General features: G+C 49.6%; 3 protein-coding genes across 3 annotated transcripts in view; all 3 read right to left on the bottom strand.

Annotated features, from left to right (window-relative positions):
• The window catches only part of LOC146521839 (uncharacterized), a 121,997-nt gene that overhangs the window by 17,366 nt on the left and 83,235 nt on the right, over positions 1-21,396 (bottom strand). The window lies entirely within an intron of this gene.
• Positions 188-7,076, bottom strand: LOC146521846 (uncharacterized). The gene is made up of 4 exons (XM_085154109.1): positions 7,068-7,076; positions 6,391-6,455; positions 1,181-2,352; positions 188-252 (listed from the first exon to the last, which is right to left on the bottom strand). Exons 1-3 carry the CDS (start codon positions 7,074-7,076, stop codon positions 1,281-1,283), a joined length of 1,146 nt encoding a protein of 381 aa, XP_085010235.1. The 3' UTR covers positions 188-252; positions 1,181-1,280.
• LOC146521845 (uncharacterized) lies at positions 6,255-13,692 on the bottom strand. The gene is made up of 6 exons (XM_085154108.1): positions 13,578-13,692; positions 9,529-10,664; positions 8,686-8,702; positions 7,384-8,555; positions 6,391-6,455; positions 6,255-6,302 (listed from the first exon to the last, which is right to left on the bottom strand). Exons 1-4 carry the CDS (start codon positions 13,690-13,692, stop codon positions 7,484-7,486), a joined length of 2,340 nt encoding a protein of 779 aa, XP_085010234.1. The 3' UTR covers positions 6,255-6,302; positions 6,391-6,455; positions 7,384-7,483.

The raw sequence follows: 21,396 nt of genomic DNA, 5'->3' as shown, positions 1-21,396 counted from the left end.
ACAATTGAGGCTTGACTGATCAAAACATTGCTAATATCGATGTCATCTGGGACCGGTGACTCAAATTGAAGCTCCATTGTGTTGATGACTGATCCTGGACTTTAAATGAAACAAAAATTATAGTTTTTGAATATTTAGGGCTTTAGGTCAGTGCTCTTAACATCAAATGTCAAAATAATGAAATTACCTGAAGTTGACAACGGCCAAGTAGCGAAACACAGATGGAAATGCATCTTTGTAAGCAGGTGTAATCTGCAGTCACAAAGCGATTTTCTTAAAACAATGTTTATCTGTTTGTATAAGTGACAAATTGTGCAGCAAAATATCTAAAAAGGAGACAGATTAAAAGAGCAAATCTAAGAACTTTCCCTCTATAGTGAGTAGTTTTGATGGTGTAGTCCAAAAACAGGACTTGCGATATGAATTTTTTTTCCTCGTGATGCCTCATGACTTAACCTGTCTTTTAAGATCAGCAATATCATTTCTTTTTTTCCTTTTTTTAAATGAGCCAGTTGAGAAACAAATTTTTTGGAGCCCTATGCCAAGACGCTCAATTCAGTTGTGTTTAATGTAAATATTAAGTCTCTTGCTGATGGTGAGAGTCATTGTTACAGTGAGGCAAAGGAAAATCAAATAGGCATATGTAAAACAACAATATTCTATCAATTTTTTAATCAAAGATTGTGCGGCTACTTGCAGACGCCTTCCTGACTGCTCCGCTAAGACTATGCACCTTTTTAGTTGTTTGCTTATTTTTTGCTCTGGTTTACATCACAAAATCCTCTAGTTTTATAGTCTACGACAGCAGATCACTTGTAAACATTGGTGACAAGGTTGCACATTTAATCTTGGACACTTTTAAACCCGACCCATCCTGGCCGCCTGAGATACTACGCGGCTTTTCTTTGCAAGCTCCTTTGACTAGGATGACCTGGATGACTGAGAACCTTCACAGACATACCACCAGTAAAAAGAGACTCCAGACAAAAAAGCTCAAAAACACTCGATGTATAAATCTTAGAGAAAAAAAAAACTGGAAGCAAAGGTTATGTAGTTGACTTGTTTTTGGTTATTTTAAAAAGTATTTTGTGTTTTAATGGGTATTCCTAAGAATTAACCTTGATATTGCTTTCCACAGAGTAGGCAAGCAGCGTTGCATTAGACAAAAGTGAAAAATTACCTGTTTCTTGATTGATGCAGATCGGTTTGTAAAAGCTTCAGACGACGAATATGACAGGTCACTTGTATAAATGCTTTCTATGGATCGGAAAACAACATATCTAATCGTTGTGGTTGGTGCAGGTGTTGTGGTTGTTGGAGCGGGTGTTGTGGTTGTTGTTGCTGTTGTTGTGGTTGTTGGAGCTGCAGACGTGGTTGTTGGTGCAGCTGTAGTGGTTGTTGGAGCTGCAGTCGTGGTTGTTGGTGCAGCTGTTGTGGTTGTTGGAGCTGCAGTCGTGGTTGTTGGTGCGGCTGTTGTCGTCGTTGGAGCTGCAGCCGTGGTTGTTGGAGCTGCCGTCGTGGTTGTTGTTGTGGCTGTTGTGGTGGTTGGAGCTGCAGTCGTGGTTGTTGGAGCTGCAGTCGTGGTTGTTGGTGCGGCTGTCGTGGTTGTTGGAGTTGCAGTCGTAGTTGTTGGTGCGGCTGTCGTGGTTGTTGTTGCGGCTGTTGTAGTTGTTGGAGCTGCAGTTGTGGTTGTTGGTGTGCTTGTCGTGGTTGTTGGAGCTGCAGTCGTGGTTGTTGGTGCTGCAGTCGTGGTTGTTGGTGTGGTGGTTATTGATGTTGGAGCAGTAGTTGTGGTTTTTGGTGCGACTGTTGTGGTTGTTGGAGCTGCAGTCGTAGTTGTTGGAGCTGCGGCCGTGGTTGTTGGTGCGACTGTCGTGGTTGTTGGAGCTGCAGTCGTGGTTGTTGGAGCTGCAGTCGTGGTTGTTGGTGCGGCTGTTGTGGTTGTTGGAGCTGCAGTTGTGGTTGTTGGAGCTGCAGTCGTGGTTGTTGGTGCGGCTGTTGTGGTGGTTGTTGGAGCTGCAGTCGTGGTTGTTGGAGCTGCAGTCGTTGTTGTTGGTGCACCTGTGGTGGTTGTTGGAGCTGCAGTCGTGGTTGTTGGAGCTGCAGTCGTGCTTGTTGGTGAGGCTGTTGTGGTTGTTGTTGCTGCTGTTGTGGTTGTTGGAGCTGCAGTCGTGGTTGTTGGTGCGGATGTTGTGGTTGTTGGTGCAATGGTTGTTGATGTTGGAGCAGGTGTAGTGGTTGTTGGAGCTGCAGTCGTGGTTGTTGGAGCGGGTGTTGTGGTTGTTGGAGCTGCAGTCGTGGTTGTTTGAGCTGCAGTCGTGGTTGTTGGAGCGGGTGTTGTGGTTGTTGGAGCTTCAGTTGTGGTTGTTGGTGCGGTTGATGTGGTTGTTGGAGCTGAAGTCGTGATTGTTTGTGCAGCTGTTGTGGTTGTTGGTGCGGTGGTTGTTGATGTTGGAGCAGTAGTTGTGGTTTTTGGTGCGACTGTTGTGGTTGTTGGAGCTGCAGTCGTAGTTGTTGGAGCTGCGGCCGTGGTTGTTGGTGCGACTGTCGTGGTTGTTGGATCTGCAGTCGTGGTTGTTGGTGTGGCTGTTGTGGTTGTTGGAGCTGCAGTCGTAGTTGTTGGAGCTGCAGTCGTGGTTGTTGGTGCGGCTGTTGTGGTTGTTGGAGCTGCAGTTGTGGTTGTTGGAGCTGCAGTCGTGGTTGTTGGTGCGGCTGTTGTGGTGGTTGTTGGAGCTGCAGTCGTGGTTGTTGGAGCTGCAGTCGTTGTTGTTGGTGCGCCTGTGGTGGTTGTTGGAGCTGCAGTCGTGGTTGTTGGAGCTGCAGTCGTGCTTGTTGGTGAGGCTGTTGTGGTTGTTGTTGCTGCTGTTGTGGTTGTTGGAGCTGCAGTCGTGGTTGTTGGTGCGGATGTTGTGGTTGTTGGAGCTGCAGTCGTGGTTGTTGGTGCGGCTGTCGTGGTTGTTGGAGCTGCAGTCGTGGTTGTTTGTGCGGCTGTTGTGGTTGTTGGTGCGGCCGTTGTGGTTGTTGGAGCTGCAGTCGTGGTTGTTGGAGCTGCAGTCGTGGTTGTTGGTGCGGCTGTTGTGGTCGTTGGAGCTGCAGTCGTGGTTGTTGGTGCAGCTGTTGTGATTGTTGGAGCTGCAGTCGTGGTTGTTGATGCGGCTGTTGTGGTTGTTGGAGCTGCAGTCGTGGTTGTTGGAGCTGCAGTTGTGGTTGTTGGTGCGGCCGTTGTGGTTGTTGGAGCTGAAGTCGTGGTTGTTGGAGCATCCGTAGTGGTTGTTGGTGCGGCTGTCGTGGTTGTTGGAGCTGCAGTCGTGGTTGTTGGTGCGGCTGTCGTGGTTGTTGGAGCTGCAGTCGTGGTTGTTGGAGCTGCAGTCGTGGTTGTTGGTGCGGCCGTTGTGGTTGTTGGAGCTGCAGGCGTGGTTGTTGGAGCTGCAGTCGTGGTTGTTGGTGCTGCCGTTGTGGTTGTTGGTACTGCTGATGTGGTGGTTGGAGCTGCAGTAGTGGTTGTTGGTGCGGCTGTTGTGGTTGTTGGAGCTGCGGCCGTGGTTGTTGGTGCGACTGTTGTGGTTGTTGGAGCTGCAGTCGTGGTTGTTGGTGCGGCTGTTGTGGTTGTTGGTGCGGCTGTCGTGGTTGTTGGAGCTGCAGTCGTGGTTGTTGGTGCGACTGTTGTGGTTGTTGGAGCTGCAGTCGTGGTTGTTGGAGCTGCAGTCGTGGTTGTTGGTGCGGTCGTTGTGGTTGTTGGAGCTGCAGTCGTGGTTGTTGGAGCTGAAGTCGTGGTTGTTGGAGCATCCGTAGTGGTTGTTGGTGCGGCTGTCGTGGTTGTTGGAGCTGCAGTCGTGGTTGTTGGTGCGGCTGTCGTGGTTGTTGGAGCTGCAGTCGTGGTTGTTGGAGCTGCAGTCGTGGTTGTTGGTGCGGCCGTTGTGGTTGTTGGAGCTGCAGGCGTGGTTGTTGGAGCTTCAGTCGTGGTTGTTGGTGCTGCCGTTGTGGTTGTTGGTACTGCTGATGTGGTGGTTGGAGCTGCAGTAGTGGTTGTTGGTGCGGCTGTTGTGGTTGTTGGAGCTGCGGCCGTGGTTGTTGGTGCGACTGTTGTGGTTGTTGGAGCTGCAGTCGTGGTTGTTGGTGCGGCTGTTGTGGTTGTTGGTGCGGCTGTCGTGGTTGTTGGAGCTGCAGTCGTGGTTGTTGGTGCGACTGTTGTGGTTGTTGGAGCTGCAGTCGTGGTTGTTGGAGCTGCAGTCGTGGTTGTTGGTGCGGTCGTTGTGGTTGTTGGAGCTGCAGTCGTGGTTGTTGGAGCTGCAGTCGTGGTTGTTGGTGCGGCTGTTGTGGTTGTTGGAGCTGCAGTCGTGGTTGTTGGAGCTGCAGTCGTGGTTGTTGGTGCGGTCGTTGTGGTTGTTGGAGCTGCAGTCGTGGTTGTTGGTGCGGCTGTTGTGGTTGTTGGAGCTGCAGTCGTGGTTGTTGGTGCGGCTGTTGTGGTTGTTGGAGCTGCAGTCGTGGTTGTTGGAGCTGCAGTCGTGGTTGTTGGTGCGGCTGTTGTGGTTGTTGGAGCTGCAGTCGTGGTTGTTGGAGCTGCAGTCGTGGTTGTTGGTGCGGCTGTCGTGGTTGTTGGAGCTGCAGTCGTGGTTGTTGGAGCTGAAGTAGTGGTTGTTGGAGCTGCAGTCGTGGTTGTTGGAGCTGCAGTCGTGGTTGTTGGTGCGGCTGTCGTGGTCGTTGGAGCTGCAGTCGTGGTTGTTGGTGCAGCTGTTGTGATTGTTGGAGCTGCAGTCGTGGTTGTTGATGCGGCTGTTGTGGTTGTTGGAGTTGCAGTCGTGGTTGTTGGAGCTGCAGTCGTGGTTGTTGGTGCGGCCGTTGTGGTTGTTGGAGCTGCAGTCGTGGTTGTTGGAGCTGCAGTCGTGGTTGTTGGTGCTGCCGTTGTGGTTGTTGGTACTGCTGATGTGGTGGTTGGAGCTGCAGTAGTGGTTGTTGGTGCGGCTGTTGTGGTTGTTGGAGCTGCGGCCGTGGTTGTTGGTGCGACTGTTGTGGTTGTTGGAGCTGCAGTCGTGGTTGTTGGTGCGGCTGTTGTGGTTGTTGGTGCGGCTGTCGTGGTTGTTGGAGCTGCAGTCGTGGTTGTTGGTGCGGCTGTTGTGGTTGTTGGAGCTGCAGTCGTGGTTGTTGGAGCTGCAGTCGTGGTTGTTGGTGCGGCTGTTGTGGTTGTTGGAGCTGCAGTCGTGGTTGTTGGAGCTGCAGTCGTGGTTGTTGGTGCGGTCGTTGTGGTTGTTGGAGCTGCAGTCGTGGTTGTTGGTGCGGCTGTTGTGGTTGTTGGAGCTGCAGTCGTGGTTGTTGGTGCGGCTGTTGTGGTTGTTGGAGCTGCAGTCGTGGTTGTTGGAGCTGCAGTCGTGGTTGTTGGTGCGGCTGTTGTGGTTGTTGGAGCTGCAGTCGTGGTTGTTGGAGCTGCAGTCGTGGTTGTTGGTGCGGCTGTCGTGGTTGTTGGAGCTGCAGTCGTGGTTGTTGGAGCTGAAGTAGTGGTTGTTGGAGCTGCAGTCGTGGTTGTTGGAGCTGCAGTCGTGGTTGTTGGTGCGGCTGTTGTGGTCGTTGGAGCTGCAGTCGTGGTTGTTGGTGCAGCTGTTGTGATTGTTGGAGCTGCAGTCGTGGTTGTTGATGCGGCTGTTGTGGTTGTTGGAGCTGCAGTCGTGGTTGTTGGAGCTGCAGTCGTGGTTGTTGGTGCGGCTGTTGTGGTTGTTGGAGCTTCAGTCGTGGTTGTTGGAGCTGAAGTAGTGGTTGTTGGAGCTGCAGTCGTGGTTGTTGGAGCTGCAGTCGTGGTTGTTGGTGCGGCTGTCGTGGTTGTTGGAGCTGCAGTCGTGGTTGTTGGTGCGGCTGTTGTGGTTGTTGGAGCTGCAGTCGTGGTTGTTGGTGCGGCTGTCGTGGTTGTTGGTGCGGCTGTTGTGGTTGTTGGAGCTGCAGTCGTGGTTGTTGGTGCGGCTGTTGTGGTTGTTGGAGCTGCAGTCGTGGTTGTTGGAGCTGCAGTCGTGGTTGTTGATGCGGCTCTTGTGGTTGTTGGAGCTGCAGTCGTGGTTGTTGGAGCTGCAGTTGTGGTTGTTGTTGCGGCTGTTGTGGTTGTTGGAGCTGCAGTCGTAGTTGTTGCATCTGTTGTTGTAAGAGTTGGGGCTGTAGTTGTAGTAGTTGGATAAGTTTCACTGACAATGATGGAGGCTGTGTCAATGTCAAAACCTGTCACAATTGAGGCTTGACTGATCAAAACATTGCTAATATCGATGTCATCTGGGACCGGTGACTCAAATTGAAGCTCCATTGTGTTGATGACTGATCCTGGACTTTAAATGAAACAAAAATTATAGTTTTTGAATATTTAGGGCTTTAGGTCAGTGCTCTTAACATCAAATGTCAAAATAATGAAATTACCTGAAGTTGACAACGGCCAAGTAGCGAAACACAGATGGAAATGCATCTTTGTAAGCAGGTGTAATCTGCAGTCACAAAGCGATTTTCTTAAAACAATGTTTATCTGTTTGTATAAGTGACAAATTGTGCAGCAAAATATCTAAAAAGGAGACAGATTAAAAGAGCAAATCTAAGAACTTTCCCTCTATAGTGAGTAGTTTTGATGGTGTAGTCCAAAAACAGGACTTGCGATATGAATTTTTTTTCCTCGTGATGCCTCATGACTTAACCTGTCTTTTAAGATCAGCAATATCATTTCTTTTTTTCCTTTTTTTAAATGAGCCAGTTGAGAAACAAATTTTTTGGAGCCCTATGCCAAGACGCTCAATTCAGTTGTGTTTAATGTAAATATTAAGTCTCTTGCTGATGGTGAGAGTCATTGTTACAGTGAGGCAAAGGAAAATCAAATAGGCATATGTAAAACAACAATATTCTATCAATTTTTTAATCAAAGATTGTGCGGCTACTTGCAGACGCCTTCCTGACTGCTCCGCTAAGACTATGCACCTTTTTAGTTGTTTGCTTATTTTTTGCTCTGGTTTACATCACAAAATCCTCTAGTTTTATAGTCTACGACAGCAGATCACTTGTAAACATTGGTGACAAGGTTGCACATTTAATCTTGGACACTTTTAAACCCGACCCATCCTGGCCGCCTGAGATACTACGCGGCTTTTCTTTGCAAGCTCCTTTGACTAGGATGACCTGGATGACTGAGAACCTTCACAGACATACCACCAGTAAAAAGAGACTCCAGACAAAAAAGCTCAAAAACACTCGATGTATAAATCTTAGAGAAAAAAAAAACTGGAAGCAAAGGTTATGTAGTTGACTTGTTTTTGGTTATTTTAAAAAGTATTTTGTGTTTTAATGGGTATTCCTAAGAATTAACCTTGATATTGCTTTCCACAGAGTAGGCAAGCAGCGTTGCATTAGACAAAAGTGAAAAATTACCTGTTTCTTGATTGATGCAGATCGGTTTGTAAAAGCTTCAGACGACGAATATGACAGGTCACTTGTATAAATGCTTTCTATGGATCGGAAAACAACATATCTAATCGTTGTGGTTGGTGCAGGTGTTGTGGTTGTTGGAGCGGGTGTTGTGGTTGTTGTTGCTGTTGTTGTGGTTGTTGGAGCTGCAGACGTGGTTGTTGGTGCAGCTGTAGTGGTTGTTGGAGCTGCAGTCGTGGTTGTTGGTGCAGCTGTTGTGGTTGTTGGAGCTGCAGTCGTGGTTGTTGGTGCGGCTGTTGTCGTCGTTGGAGCTGCAGCCGTGGTTGTTGGAGCTGCCGTCGTGGTTGTTGTTGTGGCTGTTGTGGTGGTTGGAGCTGCAGTCGTGGTTGTTGGAGCTGCAGTCGTGGTTGTTGGTGCGGCTGTCGTGGTTGTTGGAGTTGCAGTCGTAGTTGTTGGTGCGGCTGTCGTGGTTGTTGTTGCGGCTGTTGTAGTTGTTGGAGCTGCAGTTGTGGTTGTTGGTGTGCTTGTCGTGGTTGTTGGAGCTGCAGTCGTGGTTGTTGGTGCTGCAGTCGTGGTTGTTGGTGTGGTGGTTATTGATGTTGGAGCAGTAGTTGTGGTTTTTGGTGCGACTGTTGTGGTTGTTGGAGCTGCAGTCGTAGTTGTTGGAGCTGCGGCCGTGGTTGTTGGTGCGACTGTCGTGGTTGTTGGATCTGCAGTCGTGGTTGTTGGAGCTGCAGTCGTGGTTGTTGGTGCGGCTGTTGTGGTTGTTGGAGCTGCAGTTGTGGTTGTTGGAGCTGCAGTCGTGGTTGTTGGTGCGGCTGTTGTGGTGGTTGTTGGAGCTGCAGTCGTGGTTGTTGGAGCTGCAGTCGTTGTTGTTGGTGCGCCTGTGGTGGTTGTTGGAGCTGCAGTCGTGGTTGTTGGAGCTGCAGTCGTGCTTGTTGGTGAGGCTGTTGTGGTTGTTGTTGCTGCTGTTGTGGTTGTTGGAGCTGCAGTCGTGGTTGTTGGTGCGGATGTTGTGGTTGTTGGTGCAATGGTTGTTGATGTTGGAGCAGGTGTAGTGGTTGTTGGAGCTGCAGTCGTGGTTGTTGGAGCGGGTGTTGTGGTTGTTGGAGCTGCAGTCGTGGTTGTTTGAGCTGCAGTCGTGGTTGTTGGAGCGGGTGTTGTGGTTGTTGGAGCTTCAGTTGTGGTTGTTGGTGCGGTTGATGTGGTTGTTGGAGCTGCAGTCGTGGTTGTTTGTGCAGCTGTTGTGGTTGTTGGTGCGGTGGTTGTTGATGTTGGAGCAGTAGTTGTGGTTTTTGGTGCGACTGTTGTGGTTGTTGGAGCTGCAGTCGTAGTTGTTGGAGCTGCGGCCGTGGTTGTTGGTGCGACTGTCGTGGTTGTTGGATCTGCAGTCGTGGTTGTTGGTGTGGCTGTTGTGGTTGTTGGAGCTGCAGTCGTAGTTGTTGGAGCTGCAGTCGTGGTTGTTGGTGCGGCTGTTGTGGTTGTTGGAGCTGCAGTTGTGGTTGTTGGAGCTGCAGTCGTGGTTGTTGGTGCGGCTGTTGTGGTGGTTGTTGGAGCTGCAGTCGTGGTTGTTGGAGCTGCAGTCGTTGTTGTTGGTGCGCCTGTGGTGGTTGTTGGAGCTGCAGTCGTGGTTGTTGGAGCTGCAGTCGTGCTTGTTGGTGAGGCTGTTGTGGTTGTTGTTGCTGCTGTTGTGGTTGTTGGAGCTGCAGTCGTGGTTGTTGGTGCGGATGTTGTGGTTGTTGGTGCAATGGTTGTTGATGTTGGAGCAGGTGTAGTGGTTGTTGGAGCAGGTGTAGTGGTTGTTGGAGCTGCAGTCGTGGTTGTTGGAGCGGGTGTTGTGGTTGTTGGAGCTGCAGTCGTGGTTGTTTGAGCTGCAGTCGTGGTTGTTGGAGCGGGTGTCGTGGTTGTTGGAGCTTCAGTTGTGGTTGTTGGTGCGGTTGATGTGGTTTTTGGAGCTGCAGTCGTGGTTGTTGGAGCTGCAGTCGTGGTTGTTTGTGCAGCTGTTGTGGTTGTTGGAGCTTCAGTTGTGGTTGTTGGTGCGGTTGATGTGGTTGTTGGAGCTGCAGTCGTGGTTGTTTGTGCAGCTGTTGTGGTTGTTGGTGCGGTGGTTGTTGATGTTGGAGCAGTAGTTGTGGTTTTTGGTGCGACTGTAGTGGTTGTTGGAGCTGCAGTCGTAGTTGTTGGAGCTGTGGCCGTGGTTGTTGGTGCGACTGTCGTGGTTGTTGGATCTGCAGTCGTGGTTGTTGGTGTGGCTGTTGTGGTTGTTGGAGCTGCAGTCGTAGTTGTTGGAGCTGCAGTCGTGGTTGTTGGTGCGGCTGTTGTGGTTGTTGGAGCTGCAGTTGTGGTTGTTGGAGCTGCAGTCGTGGTTGTTGGTGCGGCTGTTGTGGTGGTTGTTGGAGCTGCAGTCGTGGTTGTTGGAGCTGCAGTCGTTGTTGTTGGTGCGCCTGTGGTGGTTGTTGGAGCTGCAGTCGTGGTTGTTGGAGCTGCAGTCGTGCTTGTTGGTGAGGCTGTTGTGGTTGTTGTTGCTGCTGTTGTGGTTGTTGGAGCTGCAGTCGTGGTTGTTGGTGCGGATGTTGTGGTTGTTGGTGCAATGGTTGTTGATGTTGGAGCAGGTGTAGTGGTTGTTGGAGCAGGTGTAGTGGTTGTTGGAGCTGCAGTCGTGGTTGTTGGAGCGGGTGTTGTGGTTGTTGGAGCTGCAGTCGTGGTTGTTTGAGCTGCAGTCGTGGTTGTTGGAGCGGGTGTCGTGGTTGTTGGAGCTTCAGTTGTGGTTGTTGGTGCGGTTGATGTGGTTGTTGGAGCTGCAGTCGTGGTTGTTGGAGCTGCAGTCGTGGTTGTTTGTGCAGCTGTTGTGGTTGTTGGTGCGGTGGTTGTTGATGTTGGAGCAGGTGTAGTGGTTGTTGGAGCAGGTGTAGTGGTTGTTGGAGCGGCTGTTGTGGTTGTTGGAGCTGCAGTCGTGGTTGTTGGTGCAGCTGTTGTGGTTGTTGGAGCTGCAGTCGTGGTTGTTGGAGCTACAGTCGTGGTTGTTGGACCTGCAGTTGTGGTTATTGGTGCGGCTATTGTGGTTGTTGGAGCTGCAGTCGTGGTTGTTGGTGCGGCTGTTGTGGTTGTTGGAGCTGCAGTTGTGGTTGTTGGTGCGGCTGTTGTGGTTGTTGGAGCTGCAGTCGTGGTTGTTGGTGCGGCTGTTGTGGTTGTTCGAGCTGCAGTCGTGGTTGTTGGTGCAAGGGTTGTTGATGTTGGAGCGGGTGTTGTGGTTTTTGGTTCGGCTGTCGTGGCTGTTGGTGCGGCTGTTGCAGTTGTTGGAGCTGCCGTTGTGGTTGTTGGTGTGCTTGTCGTGGTTGTTGGAGCTGCAGTCGTGGTTGTGGGTGCGCTTGTTGTGGTTGTTGGAGCTGCAGTCGTGGTTGTGGGTGCGCTTGTTGTGGTTGTTGTTGCTGCTGTTGTGGTTGTTGGTGCGCTTGTTGTGGTTGTTGTTGCTGCTGTTGTGGTTGTTGGAGCTGCAGTCGTGGTTGTTGGAGCAGATGGAGTGGTTCTTGGAGGAGGTGTCGTGGTTGTTGGAGCTGCAGTCGTGGTTGTTGGAGTTGCAGTTGTCGTTGTTTTTGCTGCTGTTGTGGTTGTTGTTGCTGCTGTTGTGGTTGTTGGAGCTGCAGTCGTGGTTGTTCGAGCTGAAGTCGTGGTTGTTGGTGCAATGGTTGTTGATGTTGGAGCAGGTGTAGTGGTTGTTGGAGCAGGTGTAGTGGTTGTTGGAGCTGCAGTCGTGGTTGTTGGAACTGCAGTCGTGGTTGTTGGAGCGGGTGTTGTGGTTGTTGGAGCTGCAGTCATGGTTGTTGGTTCTGCTGTTGTGGTTGTTGGTGCGGCTGTTGTTGTTGTTGTTACTGTTGTTGTGGTTGTTGGAGCTGCAGTTGTGGTTGTTGTTGTGGTTGTTATGGTTGTTGGAGCTGCAGACGTAGTTGTTGGAGCTGTAGTCGTGATTGTTGGTGCGGTGGTTGTTGATGTTGGAGCAGTAGTTGTTGGAGCGGGTATTGTGGTTGTTGGAGATGCAGTCGTGGTTGTTGGAGCTGCAGTCGTAGTTGTTGGAGCTGCAGTCGTGGTTGTTGGTGCGGCTGTTGTGGTTGTTGGAGCTGCAGTTGTGGTTGTTGGAGCTGCAGTCGTGGTTGTTGGTGCGGCTGTTGTGGTGGTTGTTGGAGCTGCAGTCCTGGTTGTTGGAGCTGCAGTTGTTGTTGTTGGTGCGCCTGTGGTGGTTGTTGGAGTTGGAGTCGTGTTTGTTGGAGCTGCAGTCGTGCTTGTTGGTGAGGCTGTTGTGGTTGTTGTTGCTGCTGTTGTGGTTGTTGGAGCTGCAGTCGTGGTTGTTGGAGCGGGTGTTGTGGTTGTTGGAGCTGCAGTCGTGGTTGTTTGAGCTGCAGTCGTGGTTGTTGGAGCGGGTGTCGTGGTTGTTGGAGCTTCAGTTGTGGTTGTTGGTGCGGTTGATGTGGTTGTTGGAGCTGCAGTCGTGGTTGTTGGAGCTGCAGTCGTGGTTGTTTGTGCAGCTGTTGTGGTTGTTGGTGCGGTGGTTGTTGATGTTGGAGCAGGTGTAGTGGTTGTTGGAGCAGGTGTAGTGGTTGTTGGAGCTGCAGTCGTGCTTGTTGGTGAGGCTGTTGTGGTTGTTGGTGCTGCTGTTGTGGTTGTTGGAGCTGCAGTCGTAGTTGTTGGAGCTGCAGTCGTGGATGTTGGTGTGGTGGTTGTTAATGTTGGAGCAGTAGTTGTGGTTGTTGGAGCGGGTGTTGTGGTTGTTGGAGCTTCAGTTGTGGTTTTTGGTGCGACTGTTGTGGTTGTTGGAGCTGCATTCGTAGTTGTTGGAGCTGCGGCCGTGGTTGTTGGTGCGACTGTTGTGGTTGTTGGAGCTGCAGTAGTGGTTGTTGGTGCGGCTGTTGTGGTTGTTGGAGCTGCAGTCGTAGTTGTTGGAGCTGCAGTCGTGGTTGTTGGAGCGGCTGTTGTGGTTGTTTTTGCTGCTGTTGTGGTTGTTGGTGCGCTTTTTGTGGTTGTTGTTGCTGCTGTTGTGGTTGTTGGAGCTGCAGTCGTGGTTGTTCGAGCTGCAGTCGTGGTTGTTGGTGCGGATGTTGTGGTTGTTGGTGCAATGGTTGTTGATGTTGGAGGAGGTGTAGTGGTTGTTGGAGCAGGTGTAGTGGTTGTTGGAGCTGCAGTCGTGGTTGTTGGAGCGCGTTTTGTGGTTGTTGGAGCTGCAGTCGTGGTTGTTGGTGCGGCTGTTGTGGTTGTTGGAGCTGCAATTGTAGTTGTTGGAGCTGCAGTCGTGGTTGTTTTTGCGACTGTTGTGGTTGTTGGAGCTGCAGTCGTTGTTGTTGGTGCGCCTGTGGTGGTTGTTGGAGCTGCAGTCGTGGTTGTTGGAGCTGCAGTCGTGGTTGTTGGTGCGGCTGTTGTGGTTGTTGTTGCTGCTGTTGTGGTTGTTGGTGCGCTTGTTGTGGTTGTTGTTGCTGCTGTTGTGGTTGTTGGAGCTGCAGTCGTGGTTGTTGGTGCAGCTGCTGTGGTTGTTGGAGCTGCAGTCGTGGTTGTTCGAGCTGCAGTCGTGGTTGTTGGTGCAAGGGTTGTTGATGTTGGAGCAGGTGTAGTGGTTGTTGGAGCAGGTGTAGTGGTTGTTGGAGCTGTAGTCGTGGTTGTTGGAGCTGCAGTCGTGGTTGTTGGAGCGGGTGTTGTGGTTGTTGGAGCTGCAGTCGTGGTTGATGGTGCGGCTGTTGTGGTTGTTGGAGCTGCAGTTGTAGTTGTTGGAGCTGCAGTCGTGGTTGTTGGTGCGGTGGTGGTTGATGTTGGAGCAGTAGTTGTGGTTGTTGGAGCGGGTGTTGTGGTTGTTCGAGCTGCAGTCGTGGTTGTAGGAGTGGCTGTTGTGGTGGTTGGAGTTGCACTCGTGGTTGTTGGAGCTTCAGTTGTGGTTGTTGGAGCTGCAGTCGTGGTTGTCGGAGCTGCAGTCGTGGTTGTTGGTGCGGCTGTTGTGGTTGTTGGAGCTGCAGTTGTGGCTGTTGGAGCGGCTGTTGTGGATGTTGGAGCTGCAGTCGTGGTTGTTGGAGCTGCAGTCGTGGTTGTTGGTGCGGCTGTTGTGGTTGTTGGAGCTGCAGTTGTGGTTGTTGGTGCGGCTGTTGTGGTTGTTGGTGCTGCAGTTGTAGTGGTAGATTCAGTAGTTGTAGCTGCAGTTGCAGTTGTTGGATAAGTTTCACTGACAGTGATGGAGGTTGTCTCAATGTCAAAACCTGTCACATTTGAGGCTTGAGTGATCAAAACATTGCTAATATCAGTGTCATCTGGAACCGGTGACTCAAATTGAAGCTCCATGGTGTTGATGACTGATCCTGGACTTTAAATGAAACAAAAATTATAGTTTTTGAATATTTAGGGCTTTAGGTCAGTACTCTTAACATCAAATGTCAAAATAATGAAATTACCTGAAGCTGACAACGGCCAAGTAGCGAAACGAAGAACCAAATTCCCTTTTGTAAGCAGGTTCAATCTGCAGTCACAAAGTGATTTTCTTAAAACAATGTTTATCTGTTTGTATAAGTGACAAATTGTGCAGCAAAATATGTAAAAAGGAGACAGATTAAAAGAGCAAATCTAAGAACTTTCCCTCTATAGTGAGTAGTTTTGATGGTGTAGTCCAAAAACAGGACTTGCGATATGAATTTCTTTTCCTTGTGATGTCTCATGGCTTAACCCAGTGGTTCCCAAACTTTTTTTGCTTGCCCCCCCTTTGTTTTACAAGAAAAATGTTCGCGCCCCCCCCCCCTCCGCGCGCACAAACACAACCTCCATCCACACACACCCATATTTTGCTCCATTGCGGTTTGTTTCACACCTCAAACATTTAGTGAACAATTAAGCAAATACAAGCAATCTGCAATACATTACAGGTAGTAAGAAAATAAACTACTAACTCTTTTACCCTACGTCCACACCTACAGGGGGATTTTTGAAAACGCAGCTGTTTCATCCACATGCAAACAGCGTTTCGAATCACCGAAAACTGCGATTTTTTAAAACTCCTTTTTTGCGTTTATGTGTGGACGAGGAATACAGAGTTCGTCACGCAACGTCAAAGGTATGTGCCTTTTTTCACGTCACGCTGTGTGCCACGTTTTTGTTTACATGAGATGAATTGCAGAATGGCAGACAGTCAGATTAACAGTATTTTGTCTCTATCTTCAGGTTTTACACACTTACATATACACACGCAGTTACTGTCCCTCTATTTAGAAAGGCAGAGGTTTCACGGTGTAATTATTTTACATGTAGTTGTTTTTTTCCTGTGTAATAATATTCAACATTGCTACCAATTCATTTTTCAAAAAATGCCTCTTTGTGCAAAATGGGTCTAAAAATATAAACAACTGTGGGATACTGTTTGTCCATGATTTAGACAGGGGGAACAAATTGTGGCAGGATCAGCCTGATATTATTTGTATCCCACTGTAACTTTACTGTATACAGAGCTAACATCTCCAAAATGTCAGGAGTAGTTAGTCATTACAACAAGTGTTTGTGAACTAAAAATCAAGAATGTGGGATACTGTTTGTCTGTGATTTGAAGAGCCCAGCGCGTGCTCCCGACGAAGGGAAAACCAATTCTGCAGGGGAGAGTTACCTTGGCACTTGTGCAGGTGAAACCAAAGGGAAGATATGCTTCACCATATTTTCCAGTCTTTGGTTTAGAATGACGTTGGTTTGGAAATATATTCAGCTGTGCTTTATCTCCTGTTTTGCGTTTGTGTAGGCGTCCCGTGCTAGCAGTGTCCAAGTGTTGTCTACTGCAATGGCTGTGCGCCCCCCCTAGGGGGCGGGCCCAACACTTTGGGAAGGTCTAGCTTAACCTGTCCTTTAAGATCAGCAGTACAATTTCTTTTTTTTTTCTTTGTTAAATGAGCCACTTGAGAAACAAATTTTTTGGAGCCCTATGCCAAGAAACTCAATTCAGTTGTGTTTACCTTTTTAGTCGTTATTATATTATATTATATTATATTATATTATATTATATTATATTATATATGACAAGTTTGCACATTTAATCTTGGACACTTTTAAACCCGACCCATCCTGGCCGCCTGAGATACTACGCAGCGCAGTCAACAACAAAGAACGAGCCACTCACCCGAGGCGTAGAACAAATAAGCGCCGGGAGAAACGCACTGGCGTTCGAAACAGACTAAGACAGCACGCGCATCGCGCACCACTGCCCAGCATCCTACTGGCCAACGTACAATCGCTGGAAAACAAGCTCGATGACCTCAGAGCAAGAGTCACCTTCCAACATGACATAAGGTACTGCAACATTCTGTGCTGATGGAGAATTGGATGACCCCCACCGTGCCGGACCAGACCACAACTCCGTCGGATTCATTCTTTGTGCTCCGTGCAGACAGAACGGCAGAGTCAAACAAAACCAAAGGTGAAGGAGTGTGTTTCATGGTAAACAGAAAGTGGTGTGATGCCTGGAGCATTTCTACTCTCTCCAGCGGCTGCTCGCCACATCTGGAATTCTTGAACATTAAGTGCCGCCCTTTCTATCTGCCCTGTCAGTTCACCTCGGTCACCGCCACGTTGGTCTACATCCCACCCCAAGTGGGCATCGGCATGGCTTTGTCCAAACTACATGATGTGCTGAGTTCTGATGTGCTGAGTTCATTTCAAAACAAGGACCCGGGCACAGCCCTCATTGTAGCAGGAGACTTTAATAAAGCGAATCTCGGACAAGTCATGCTGAACTTCTACCAGCATGTCTCGTGTACGACGAGGGGAGGATCACCACTGGCGATATGAGTGCCTACAAAGCGGCCTCATACGTTGAGAGATGCCAAACGCCAGTACCGGGTGCGTGTGGAGTCTCGCTTCCACCAGGGCGACACACGGAGTATGTGGCACGGACTACGCACCATTACGAACTACAAAGCCAGGGACACTGCGCCGATCAATGCCGACTCTGCATTCACCAACGAGCTGAACCAGTTCAACGCCCTTAATGAGGTCAGCCAAGTGGCTAATGCTAACTACCCCCTGACAACCGAGGACAGTGATGTCATCACCGAGAGATCGGTGATCAACATCGCGGAGCACGACGTCCAAGCGGCACTGAGGAGACTGAACACAAGGAAAGCGGCGGGGCTAGACAGCATCACTGGCCGTCTGCTGTGCTGACCAGCTAGCACGTGTGTTCACTTCCATCTTCAACGAGTCCCTGGCAAAGTCTGTGTTCCCCCCATGCTTCAAGAGATCCACCATCATCCCTGTGCCAAAGAACTGCAAACCCTCATCCCTGAAGGATTACCGGCCAGTCATGAAGTAATAAAACTGTTCGAGAGGCTGCTGAAGAACATAATCTCCTCCTCCATCCCAGACACCACAGATCCGCACCAGTTTGCCTACTGTCCCAACAGATCCACAGAGGATGCCATTGCCAACATCTTTTACACTACCCTCAGCCACGTGGACAAGAAACAGGGTAACTATGTGAGAATGCTGTTTGTTGATTAAAGTTCAGTGTTTAACAAAATAGTGCCCGGCAGACTGTTCACAAAGCTGAGGGATCTAGGACTCAACAGCTGTCTGTGTGCATAGGTGTTGGACTTCCTCACTGGTAAAACTCAGGTGGTGAGGGTGGGCAGATGCATCTCTAACAGCATCACCATCAACACAGGAGCACCACAGCAACGTGTCTGTGTGGCCACCCATGGCTCCAACACCATTGTGAAGTTTGCTGATGACACAGTGGAGTTGGGCGCCATCTCCAGCAACAATGAGGCGGCCTACATGTATGAAGTGAAGAATCTGGCATCATGGTGCCAGGATAACCATCTCCAGCTGAACGTTGGCAAGACCAACGATCTGGTGGTGGATTTCGGAAGGAGTCAGCACAGACTACAAGCCATTACCATCAGTGGAGCTCCAGTGGAAAGGGTGCAGTCTCTGTGTCCACATCTGCTTAGACCTGACATGGTCTACCCACATTCAGGTCCAGACCAAAAAGGCTAGGCAGCGCCTGTATTACCTCCGACAACTGAGGAAGTTCAGGGTCTCGCCAGAGATCATCGGGACTTTCTATGCAGGTGCTGTGGAGAACATCCTCACACAGAACATCACGTCCTGGTTTGGGAACAGCTGTGTTAAGGACCAAAATGCTCTTCAGAGAGTGATCTGTACAGCAGAACGCTGCTGCAGGATTGCTCTCCCTCCGCTTCAGGACACCTCCACCAGGAGATGCCGGACTAAACAGTGCCGATACTGAAGGACCCGTCCCATCCTGGCAACAAACTGTTCCAACTTCTGAAATCCGGCAGAAGGTTCCACATCATCCAGGCAAGGATAGAGATACTCAAGAGAAGCTTCTACACCGGCCCAATGTACATTTCAAATTCTTTTTTAATTTTAAATATGTTCATATTGTCTATTTTGTAAAATGTTCAGATTGTCTATTCTTATTTAATTCACTTAATTTACAGAATTCACCTGCTTGCTACTGCACATTCACCTAATGTATGTATATAATATATAATGTTCTTCCTCGTTCCCCCTCTCCCCCAATTTTGCATAAGTCGAGGAGCATATCAGGTTACATTTGACTGCATGTTATACTTGTATAACTATGTATATGACGAATAAAGAATCTTGAACCTTGAACTGAATCTTGAATACTTGATCAGAATTTCCAGAAACCATCCATACACTTTTTCCAGCTACAATAGCATGAGAGGCAAGGTATACCCAACAACAACCACATCTGTGTTAGCCACGTGCCAGCTATCACAAAGAGGAAGACTACCATTTACACTGAAATAGACACATGCGAAAGACTGAGAATAAATGTATAAACCATGCATGTGGATTTTTTTGTGTCGGGGATTCAAAGCCTTTTAAATTATAGTACTTAAAATACTAAACGCAGTTTTGAAGTGTTTCTTCCTCACTCGGGGAGAGAAATGTAATGTGTTTAATGTTGAATAAATGCAATAAAATCAGGTTTAATGCATGCGTTTGAGATGCAAAAGACAGTAGACAGTTGAGTGAAAGAGAATCTGTATCTGCGTTTGTTAAACTTCATCACTGAAAATCCTTCTTCAAATATAAAGTGCTTTGCCACCAGTAAAAAAAGACTCCAGAAATATAAGCTTAAAAAACCTTTTTGTATAAAACTTAGTAAAAAGTGTTTTAAAATTTTAAAGGGATGGAAGCAAAGGTTATCTAGTTGACTTGTTTTTGGTTGTTTTAAAAAGTATTTTGTGTTTTAATGGGTATTCCTAAGAAACAACCTTGATTTTGCCTTCCACAAAGCGTTGCATTAGACAACAGTGAAAAATTACCTGATTCTTGATTGATGTAGCTCGATTTTTAAAAGCTCCAGACGCCAAATTCGACAGGTCCACTGTAAATTGGCTTCCTATGGATCGGAAAACAACATATCTAGCTGTGGTGGTTGGTGCGGGCGTTGTGGTTGTTGGAGCTGCAGTCGTGGTTGTTGGTGCGCTTGTTGTTGTTGTTGGAGCTGCAGTTGTGGTTGTTGGAGCTGTAGTTGTGGTTGTTGGTGCGACTGTTGTGGTTGTTGGAGCTGCAATCGTGGTTGTTGGTGCGACTGTTGTGGTTGTTGGAGCTGCAGTCGTGGTTGTTGGTGCGGCTGTTGTGGTGGTTGGAGCTGTAGTTGTGGTTGTTGGTGTGGCTGTTGTGGTTGTTGGAGCTGCAGTTGTGGTTGTTGGTGCGGCTACTGTGGTTGTTGGAGCTGCAGTCGTGGTTGTTGGTGTGCCTGTTGTCGTTGTTGGAGCTGCACTTGTTGTTGTTGGTGCGGCTGTTGTGGTTGTAGGATCTGCAGCCGTGGTTGTTGGTGCGCTTGTTGTTGTTGTTGGAGCTGCAGTTGGGGTTGTTGGTGTCGCTGTTGTGGTTGTTGGAGCTGCAGTTGTGGATGTTGGAGCGGGTGTTGTGGTTGCTGGAGCTGAAGACGTGGTTGTTGGTGCGGCTGTTGTGGTTGTTGGAGCGGGTGTTGTGGTTGTTGGAGCTGAAGTCGTGGTTGTTGGTGCGGCTGTTGTGGTTGTTGGAGCGGGTGTTGTGGTTGTTGGAGCTTCAGTCGTGGTTGTTGGTGCGGATGTTGTGGTTGTTGGAGCTGCAGTCGTGGTTGTTGGTGTGCCTGTTGTTGTTGTTGGAGCTGCAGTTGTGGTTGTTGGTGTTGCTGTTGTGGTTGTTGGAGCTGAAGTCGTGGTTGTTGGAGCTGCAGTTGTAGTTGTTGGAGCTGCAGTTGGGGTTGTTGGTGCCGCTGTTGTGGTTGTTGGAGCTGAAGTTGTGGTTGTTGGAGCGGCTGTTGTGGTTGTTGGAGCTGCAGTCGTGGTTGTTGGTGTGCCTGTTGTTGTTGTTGGAGCTGCAGTCGGGGTTGTTGGTGTTGCTGTTGTGGTTTTTGGAGCTGCAGTCGTGGTTGTTGGTGCGACTGTTGTTGTTGTTGGTGCGGCTGTTGTGGATGTTGGTGCGGATGTTGTGGTCATTGGAGCTGCAGTCGTGGTTGTTGGAGCTTCAGTTGTGGTTGTTGGAGTGGCTGTTGTTGTTGTTGGAGCTGCAGTCGTGGTTGTTGGTGCGGCTGTTGTGGTTGTTGGAGCTGCAGTCGTAGTTGTTGGAGCTGCAGTCGTAGTTGTTGGAGCTGCAGTTGTGGTTGTTGGTGTGCCTGTTGTTGTTGTTGGAGCTGCAGTCGTGGTTGTTGGTGCGACTGTTGTGGTTGTTGGAGCTGCAGTCGTGGTTGTTGGAGCTGCAGTCGTGGTTGTTGGAGCGGGTGTTGTGGTTGTTGGAGCTGAAGTTGTGGTTGTTGGAGCGGCTGTTGTGGTTGTTCGAGCTTCAGTTGTGGTTGTTGGAGCGGCTGTTGTTGTTGTTGGAGCTGCAGTCGGGGTTGTTGGTGTTGCTATTGTGGTTGTTGGAGCTGCAGTCGTGGTTGTTGGTGCGACTGTTGTGGTTGTTGGTGCGGCTGTTGTGGATGTTGGTGCGGATGTTGTGGACGTTAGAGCTGCAGTCGTGGTTGTTGGTGCAGCTGTTGTGGTTGTTGGAGCTGCAGTCGTGGTTGTTGGAGCTGCAGTCGTAGTTGTTGGAGCTGCAGTTGTGGTTGTTGGTGTGCCTGTTGTTGTTGTTGGAGCTGCAGTCGTGGTTGTTGGTGCGACTGTTGTGGTTGTTGGTGCGGCTGTCGTGGATGTTGGTGCGGATGTTGTGGTCGTTGGAGCTGCAGTCGTGGTTGTTGGTGCGGCTGTTGTGGTTGTTGGAGCTGCAGTCGTGGTTGTTGGAGCTGCAGTCGTAGTTGTTGGAGCTGCAGTTGTGGTTGTTGGTGTGCCTGTTCTTGTTGTTGGAGCTGCAGTCGTGGTTGTTGGTGCGACTGTTGTGGTTGTTGGTGCGGCTGTCGTGGATGTTGGTGCGGATGTTGTGGTCGTTGGAGCTGCAGTCGTGGTTGTTGGTGCGGCTGTTGTGGTTGTTGGAGCTGCAGTCGTGGTTGTTGGTGCGACTGTTGTGGTTGTTGGAGCTGCAGTCGTGGTTGTTGGTGCGGCTGTTGTGGTTGTTGGAGCTGCAGTCGTGGTTGTTGGTGCGGCTGTTGTGGTTGTTGGAGCTGCAGTTGTGGTTGTTGGAGCTGCAGTTGTGGTTGTTGGTGCGGCTGTTGTGGTTGTTGGAGCTGCAGTCGTGGTTGTTGGTGCAGCTGGTGTGGTTGTTGAAGCTGCAGTCGTGGTTGTTGGAGCTGCAGTCGTGGTTGTTGGTGCGACTGTTGTGGTTGTTGGAGCTGCAGTTGTGGTTGTTGGAGCTGTAGTTGTGGTTGTTGGTGCGACTGTTGTGGTTGTTGGAGCTGCAATCGTGGTTGTTGGTGCGACTGTTGTGGTTGTTGGAGCTGCAGTCGTGGTTGTTGGTGCGGCTGTTGTGGTGGTTGGAGCTGTAGTTGTGGTTGTTGGTGTGGCTGTTGTGGTTGTTGGAGCTTCAGTTGTGGTTGTTGGTGCGGCTACTGTGGTTGTTGGAGCTGCAGTCGTGGTTGTTGGTGTGCCTGTTGTC

The sequence above is a fragment of the Neolamprologus multifasciatus genome, chromosome 3 (genome assembly GCF_963576455.1).
Source record: "Neolamprologus multifasciatus chromosome 3, fNeoMul1.2, whole genome shotgun sequence".
Classification (NCBI taxonomy): Eukaryota; Metazoa; Chordata; class Actinopteri; order Cichliformes; family Cichlidae; genus Neolamprologus; species Neolamprologus multifasciatus.
This window is presented reverse-complemented; position numbering and strand designations above follow the sequence as displayed.